The sequence below is a fragment of the Pantherophis guttatus genome, chromosome 1, assembly GCF_059756535.1.
Source record: "Pantherophis guttatus breed Tessera chromosome 1, ASM5975653v1, whole genome shotgun sequence".
Classification (NCBI taxonomy): domain Eukaryota; kingdom Metazoa; phylum Chordata; class Lepidosauria; order Squamata; family Colubridae; genus Pantherophis; species Pantherophis guttatus.
Genome location: NC_142063.1, coordinates 20,935,849 through 20,944,616, shown reverse-complemented (window position 1 = coordinate 20,944,616; position 8,768 = coordinate 20,935,849). Strand labels below are relative to the sequence as shown.

The following is an 8,768-nucleotide window of genomic DNA, read 5'->3' as shown; positions in this document are numbered from 1 at the left end:
TCTTTGTAGGAGGGGACTTCGTGGGAATCGAAACTGGATTTCAGAAGGGGATGGCTGACCAACTGTCTCGACATTCCTGATGGATGACGCTGCCAGATGTGTTGCCACCTGACCTTTGGAAGACCTTTAGATTGGCTGAGAAAATATAAACACGAGGGGGGGGAGAAGCTTAGTAGATGCATTTCGCGCGTTTTGGTCACTTCCAGCTTTTCACTGGGGTGTTAATCTTTTCATATTCAGTAAAAGTACCAAATTCTTCAAAATGCTTGAGTTTGGGGTTTTCTTTCCTGGATACTGAAGGAAGCATACCTGACATTAAGCTGGAAGTCATCTCAGTCATCCCGGACAAAACCCGAGGGGACTGAAAATCCAAAGTATGTCAGACCGAGGGAGTGATGAAGAAGGGAAGATGGGGGCAGCGAGTTCAACCACCCTCCAGTCGGAAAGAGAAACTGCAGAATGGCTGGAAAAACTCCGTTTGGAACCGGAGGAGGCCAGATGGTCAAAAGGTGTGGGGAGACTGCCGGACTGGGGAGAGAACCCCCGGGGAGTGACGACTTCCAGACCCCGAAAAAGGGAGGCAGTGTGGATGCAACAGCAGAAGGAACGTCTCATGATAGATCAAGCCTTGCAGCTTATCCGTGATGTGGAAGAAAGCAGAAAAAACCGTGAGTCTTTTGAAACTCCTGTGGAGAAGGGGGAAGCAGACCCCAGGGGGGAGGCCGAAGAGACAGCCTGCGGGGGAGAGGAAGAGTTTGAGGAGGGAACATCCCAGGCTTCGGCAGCTCGAGGAAGAGAGGCAGCCGGCCAGAGAACCCCAGCCCTGCAGGCCCCCCCCCGCAGACGTAAAAAGCCAAAAATCCCCCCCCCTTCCTGGGAAGTTTGATGGAAATCCTAAAACCTTGGGATTTTTCCTGACTCAAGTGTGGAACCACATGCAGGATTGGGGGGAGGACTACGAAACGGATGCGGCTAAAGTCAGAAGCGTTGCGAATGCCCTAGAGGGAGTGGCGGCTGAGTGGATGGTGGTTCTCCACAATAACAACTCCCTCCTGCTGAGAAATTACAACCAGTTCATGAGGGCCCTTAGAAGACGTTTTGAAGACCATTTAGCTGAACGAAAGGCAAGACTCAGAATGAAGAGCATTCAGCAGGGTCAGAGGCCGGTGGCAGAGTATATCCAAGAGTTTCGTGAACTGGCACCTTATATGACAGGCTGGTCAGAAATGGCGCTTTTGGAGAGTTTCAAGGATGGACTGAATGATGAGATATATTGAGATTGCAGGAGCATGGGGGTCCCCGATGATTTGGATAGATGGTACATAGTAGCTGAGGATGTGGAGATCGAGCTGAAACGGAGCGAACTCCGAGGAAGGCGGATGGGGGACCAGTCATCCTCTCTCTACCGTAAGGGGGCGGCCAAGATGACTGGCGGGAAGACCAAATTCAAACCCAAGTCAAAGCCCTTCACCTGTTTCAAATGTGGGAAGGAGGGTCACCGGGCGGCCGAATGTTTCTCCAAACCACCGCCAAAAGCCACCGGGGCCAGCCAAAAGAAAAGCGATAAAATACCCGCCAAAACCCGCGGCACCGCCCTGAAAGGAGAAGTCGTTGAGTTCACTCCCCGGAACCAGCGTGAGTTGGGAACTCCGACCAACGATGACGACAGCGAGACGGACTCCGACTCGGACACCGATGAACGGGTGAGTCACACGGAAGAACCCTTACTCATCCCCGTAGAAGTAAGGGTGCCCTCCACAGGAACTCACGCGCAATTGTTAGCCCTGTTGGACTCGGGGTGCACTAGATGCATAATTAGCCCCAAAGTAGTGGAGGAAATGGGACTGAGACTGAAAACTTTAAAAAGACCCATTGCATTTTGTCAATTAGATGGGTCGATTGCAGGAGGGGGCCCAGCTAGTTTTATGACCGAACCCCTTGAACTACAGTTGGGGAATCATATAGAAAAGCTCAGCTTTATCGTAGCACCTGGCATGGAAAGGCCCCTAATTCTAGGACTCCCCTGGCTTCGTAAATGGAACCCACGAGTAAATTGGAAAACGGGGGTCCTGCGCATCTGTATGGCAGAACCACCTCCGGAAAAGGAAGGCCCCTCCCTAAGGGACGACATAAGACCAGAAGGGCCGCAGTAGCCATTAACTATATTGAGGGAGAAGAGAAAATTCCGAAGGAATATTGGGACCTCAAGGAAGTGTTTAGTGAAAAAGCGTCTGATACTCTGCCTCCCCACAGGGCCACTGACTGCACCATTGAAATAGTCCCAGGGGTGAAGCTTCCCAAACCAAAAATATACCCCATGACACCTCGAGAATTGGAGGAATTGCGGAATTTTATTGACAAAAACTTAGAACGGGGATTTATCGAACGAGCCAAACCCAAGGTAGCAGCGCCAGTAATGTTCCGCGAAAAGAAAGATGGATCCTTCAGATTAGTTGTTGATTATAGAAACATGAACGCCATTTGCGTGGAAAATGTCTATCCCCTCCCACTTATGAAGGACATGTTGGCCCATTTAGGAAAGGGAAAATTTTTTACCAAACTTGATTTAAGAGAGGCATACTACCGAGTGAGAATAAAAGAGGGAGATGAATGGAAGACAGCATTTAATTGCCCACTGGGGTGTTTCCAATTTAGAGTACTCCCTTTTGGACTACAGGGGCCCCCGGCCGTATTCATGCAGTTGATCAACGAAGTGTTGCATGAGCATCTATATAAGGGGGTGTTGGTCTATTTGGACGATATTCTAATTTATTCTGACAACATGGCCGACCATATAAGATTGGTTCGAGCGGTCTTGAATAAACTCAGAGCAGCTGAACTCTATGCCAAACTTTCTAAATGTGAATTCCATCAAGACAAAATCGACTATCTTGGATATCGTATATCGCATGAGGGAATAGAGATGGACCCGGAAAAGGTCCGGGCAGTAATGGAATGGGCCGCACCACGCACCCGTAAACAGTTACAGAGTTTCTTAGGGTTTGCTAACTTTTATAGACAATTTATCCCCTCTTTCACAAAAATCGCACTGCCAATTACAAACTTGCTCAAAACCAAAGGGGAAATAAAACCCAAACCCTCGAAACCACTAGAATGGACTATGGACTGTCAGGCCGCTTTCGAAAAACTGAAACGGTTGTTTGCAGCTGAACCTGTGCTCAAACACCCCGACATAGAACAACCTTTTGTAGTACAAGCGGATGCTAGCGACGTTGCCGTAGGAGCGATACTCTTGCAAAAGAATGAGAATGGAATATTACAACCCTGTGCTTACACATCCCGTAAGCTATCTGAGACAGAAAGGAGATGGGCCATATTGGAGAAGGAAGCGTTTGCAGTTAGATGGGCGCTGTTAACATGGAGACAATTTTTAGAAGGGGCAAAACACCCTTTCGAGGTGTGGACTGACCATAAGAATCTAGAAGCATTAAAAACACCACGCAAATTGTCACCCAAACAGGCACGCTGGGCCCAACATTTCAAGCGTTTCAATTTCACTTTACGTTACCTTCCTGGGGGGAAAAATTTCATGGCGGACGCACTTTCCAGATTACCACAGTACAACAGCATAAAGAAGGAACTGGTTCAACCAATGATCCCCTTAACGCAATTGGCAACACCTGTCACTACCAGAGCGCAGAGTAAAACCGATCCAGAACTCTCAGGGGATTTACTCGAAAAGTTACGAGAAGCGCTAAAAGCTGACGAGTGGTTTAAAATCCACTCGAATGAATGCACACTTCGCGACGGACTAGCTTGGGTTGGATCAAAATTGTATGTTCCGACCACATTAAGACCAACCGTATTGAAATATGCGCATGATGCCAAAGCCGCAGGACACTTTGCGTTTGTCAAAACATTACATCTTGTTAAGAGACAGTTTTGGTGGCCTGCACTAAAAAAGGACATACAGGCATATGTGGCTAGCTGTCCAGTATGTGCCTCGGCTAAAAGACCTCCAGGGAAATCCCCTGGATTACTGCAAGGTGTGGCTAGACCGAACGCCCCATGGAAGGAAATATCCATGGATTTTGTTGTGGACTTACCCGACAGTGAGGGCTGCACTGTCATTTGGGTAGTAACTGATTTGTTTTCCAAACAAGTACATTTCATACCTTGCTCAAAGATCCCTTCAGCAAAAACCCTCGCAAAATTATTTATTCGGCAGATTTACCGACTACATGGGTCTCCGAAAAGAATAATTTCTGATAGGGGTGTGCAATTTACTTCCAGTTTCTGGAGAGAATTTTTAAGATTGATAGGCTCCGCACAGGGGTTGAGTTCCAGTCACCACCCTCAGACAAATGGTGCTTGTGAAAGAACCAATGGGATGCTCGAACAATACCTTAGGTGTTACGTGAATTACCAACAGGACAATTGGGTAGACTTGTTGCCATTTGCAGAAGTGGCGTATAACAATTCTGTGCATAGTAGCACCGGATTCACCCCTTTTAAGGTTGCATCGGGCCAGGATTTTGTACCCATTCCCGAGTTACCTCAAGATGATCCCCAAAATCCCTCCTTGATAAATTGGATGGAACAATTAAGGAGCACCTGGACAGTGACTCGGAAGGCATTAGATGAGGCACACCGAGCTCATAAGGCACAAGCCGATAAGAAAAGGTCCCCAGCTCAAATTTACAAAGTGGGGGATAAAGTCTATTTGTCTACCAAATACTTATAAACCACCCAGAGGTCTAAAAAGCTGGGGCCTAAGTATGTAGGACCATTCCGTGTGATTAGACTGATAAATCCAGTGACAGTTGAATTAGAATTACCAAAAACCTTGAGACGGATACATCCTGTATTTCATGTTAGTTTATTGAAACCTGAACACTCATCTCCCCTAAGGGTTGATCATAGCAACCCTCCAATTCCCATCCTCATAGAAGGGGAGCAACATTTTGAGGTTAAGGAAATCTTGGACTCTAGAAAACACCATGGTAAAGTCCAATATCTAATTGCCTGGAAACATTTTCCCCTATCTCAGGCTGAATGGGTAAATAAACGGGATGTCCGAGCTCCCAGGAAAGTACAACAGTTCTATGCCAAATACCCTGATAAACCTTGATCATTGTATATATTCTGTTTCTCTATCTCTTTCTTCCTTTTATTTAGGACTAACGTCTCTTCTGCAAGAGGGGCCGAATGTCAGCCTCAGCTTTCCTGCTTTAGCTGCCATAAGAAATGGGGAGGGATTAGGTATGGAGCAGAGGGGGGGAAGAGAGCAGGAGGGGGTTTGTCTTTGTAGGAGGGGACTTCGTGGGAATCGAAACTGGATTTCAGAAGGGGATGGCTGACCAACTGTCTCGACATTCCTGATGGATGACGCTGCCAGACGTGTTGCCACCTGACCTTTGGAAGACCTTTAGATTGGCTGAGAAAATATAAACACGAGGGGGGGGGAGAAGCTTAGTAGATGCATTTCGCGCGTTTTGGTCACTTCCAGCTTTTCACTGGGGTGTTAATCTTTTCATATTCAGTAAAAGTACCAAATTCTTCAAAATGCTTGAGTTTGGGGTTTTCTTTCCTGGATACTGAAGGAAGCATACCTGACAGTGGTACTGTTTGTGATTGGGCTTTCATTATTTCATTTTTCAGGGATTCCCAAACTTACTTTCTCTGTTTCTGTCTTTCTTTGTCTGTTTCTGAGCTTGCTGAAGTCAGCGCTCTTAAAATCTAAAACGTTCATCTGTCTTGGTTTAGTTACCTGTAATTGCATTATGGTGAATTCAAGTATGTCATGGTCCCTCTGCTTCAAAATTCCTGTAACTCCTACTCCAACCATTTTGTGCCTATTAGTAATAAGTCCCGTACAGCTGTCCCTACACAGTTCCCTCCTCTACCTTTCATATGATAAAGTTGTCAGCTAGGAATGTCAAGAACCTGTTTGATCTCCCACTCCCTGCAGAATTTGTTTCCCAATTGATGTCAGGGTCCCCCATTACTACAGAGGCATATTTCCTGCACAGCTCAGTTATGGCTAAATATAAATAATGTAAAAAACTATTGTTCTATCTTCCCACTTTTAGAATATAAAGACATTTCAAAAAATCGTCAAATATCTTGAATCCATTCCTTAATGTGAGAAGATACGTAAGCTTATCTGTTTGCCTGGTAGAGGGGACACTTTGATCAGCGACATACTTGTCACCTACTTTAGTGCTCTGAAACTATTTTAAGATTTCCTGATTGCTGTTTCATCAAAGAATGAACATTTCTGGTTTTACAGTCCCAGTATTATTTTTGTTCATCATTTAGCCATAAAAGGGGTTAAAGATTAAAGATTTCCAAAGCCTGAATGCAGAAGTTGTGCTAGAGAAGATCACACACATAGCACACACATAACACATGCGCGCACACACACACACACACAAGCCAGTGGTTTGATTTTGGTTAATTAAGGGTTTAGACCAGTGTTCCTCAGCCTTGGCTTCTTTAAGGTAAGTGGACTTAAAATAGGTGAACCTGAATTCTTAGAATTCCTTAGCCAGCATAAAGCCCACCCACCTTAGACACTGGACAGGACATTGGGATTAATCCCTGAACCTGAGAAAACTGGGCTATTTCCCCCCATTTAGGTGGTTTTAAGGGACCCACCAGATACCTTAGATCTCAGTGTTCAAATCAACTACGACTCCTGGATAGGGACTTCCCCTTATAGGGGAAGTCTTGAGTGGTCTGGAAGTCTATAGTCTTGGTGGCGCAACAGACTAAAGTGCTGTTAAATAGCACCAGCTGCCTGCAATTACTGCAAGTTCAAATCTCAGCAGGCTCAAGGTTGACTCAGCCTTCCATCCTTTCGAGGTAGGTAAAATGAGGACCTGGTTTGTGGGGGCAATAAGCTGCTTTGTATAAAAAAGAACACCGCTTGGGGTGGGGGGCGAAAGCCCTACTAAGCAGGTATATACAAAAGTATGAAAGCTATTGCTTAACGCATTGTAAGCCGCCCTGAGTCTCCGGAGAAGGGCGGCATATAAATCGAACCAATAGATAGATAGATAGATAGATAGATAGATAGATAGATAGAACCCAGCAATGGTGAAGGTTTCCCTCTTTCTTTCTTGGCTGTACTCTTCCAATTTGCAAAATGCAAAATGTATAAATGAAAAGCAAAAGTGCGTTTTAACATCAATAATGATTTTCATTTTTGTTGTGGCTGTTGTAAGAAGACATTCAAATGAAAAGAGTTCCCTGTGATGCAAAAAATAGACATGCTTGGACATGTTTATTTTTTTCAGGAAGGGACTTTCCTATGGCTTTCCTGTAATAGGTGGTGTCACATTTGCAAGAAAATGAAACTTCCCTTTTTTTCCTCCCATGTTAACGAAAGGGGGGATTAATTTTATGCAAACACAGAAGACAGCCCTTGACAACCTATCTAGCTTTTGGCCACATTAAAGGGCCATCCTCTGACCCTTTTGCTTTGGCAGAAAAGTATGCCAGCATGAGATATGTTACCATATTGTCAATCCTTTCTGCAAAAGTAGGGAAACTGGTGAAATACACTCTCTTACTTATATTGTAAACCCACAGATAACCAAATTAAGGGAATGAAAGGTGGGTTCCTCTGGATGTTACACCTGGCTGAATTCAGCATGTTTGGCTTTGCTAGCATGGAGATTATACTTATAGCACTGCTTATATCTAAACTATATCTCAGACATACATCATACATACATACATACCAGAGGTGGGTTTCAGCAGGTTCTGACCAGTTCTGGAGAACCGGTAGTGGACATTTTGAGTAGTTTGGAGAACCGGTAAATACCACCTCTGACTGGCCCCGCCCCGATCTATTCTCTGCCTCCTGAGTCCCAGCTGATTGGGAGGAAATGGGGATTTTGCAGTAACCTTCCCCTGGAGTGGGGAGGGAATGGAGATTTTACAGTATCCTTCCCCTGCCACGCCCACAAGGCCACACCCACAGAACCGGTAGTAAAAAAATTTGAAACCCACCACTGATACATACACATACATGCATATCAGTGGTGGGTTGCTCAGCCGAAGAGATTGTAGAAAAAATGCTTTTAAAAGCCTTTGACGATCCCAGATGAGCCGCACAATCATCAGAGGCTTTTTTTTTTTAACTTTTAAAAGCATTTTTTCATCCGGAGAGGTTGTAGAAAAAATGCTTTTAAAAGTAAAAAAAAAGAAGCCTCTGATGAGGTAGGCGGGTAGAGCAGCGACCGGGCTGGGGACTGGTTCGGGGGCGTGGCCAGCCAATATTATTACTGGTTCTCTGAACTACTACAAATTTTTACTACCGGTTCTTGCGAACCCGTGCGAACCGGGAGCAACCCACCACTGATCTGGAGCAAGATAAAATATTTTTTCCTCAGTTTAAGTACTGTTTTTTTAAGCACAAAGTGTACATTGGACATACAGGAACCAAGACTCATTTAACCAGACAGAATCCAGGTTCGAATGAATATAATCTGTTTCCAGCCTTCCCCTGCAAATGGCCTTTTTTGTGATCATGATGGATAATGAGTTTAATGAAGTGTATGACAAATGTTTGGTCTAATGAAGGCCATATTGTCTATTTGAATGCACAGGTGTAGGGGGAGAGGGGAATAAAAGCATGCTTGGGTGGACTGAAACAATGAGGTGCCAAAGACCAGGAGAAGATCAAAGCATGACTGATAGATAAAAGAGTTGCCTTGGTGAGATGAGCAACCTAGATATTTAATAAAACAAACCAACAAACAAATGTACCAAGAGTCAGGGCATGAACAGTGAAAGAT

The 8,768-nt window shown here is 45.1% G+C and overlaps 1 protein-coding gene across 1 annotated transcript; it reads left to right on the top strand.

The window, feature by feature from the left end:
* LOC148116348 (uncharacterized) lies at nt 1–5,225 on the top strand. Its single transcript, XM_087894343.1, has 2 exons — nt 1–1,703; nt 5,140–5,225. The coding sequence occupies exons 1-2, from the start codon at nt 1,290–1,292 to the stop codon at nt 5,143–5,145; spliced, it is 420 nt and encodes a 139-aa protein (XP_087750469.1). The 5' UTR covers nt 1–1,289; the 3' UTR covers nt 5,146–5,225.
* Nucleotides 5,226–8,768: the final 3,543 nt, after the last annotated feature.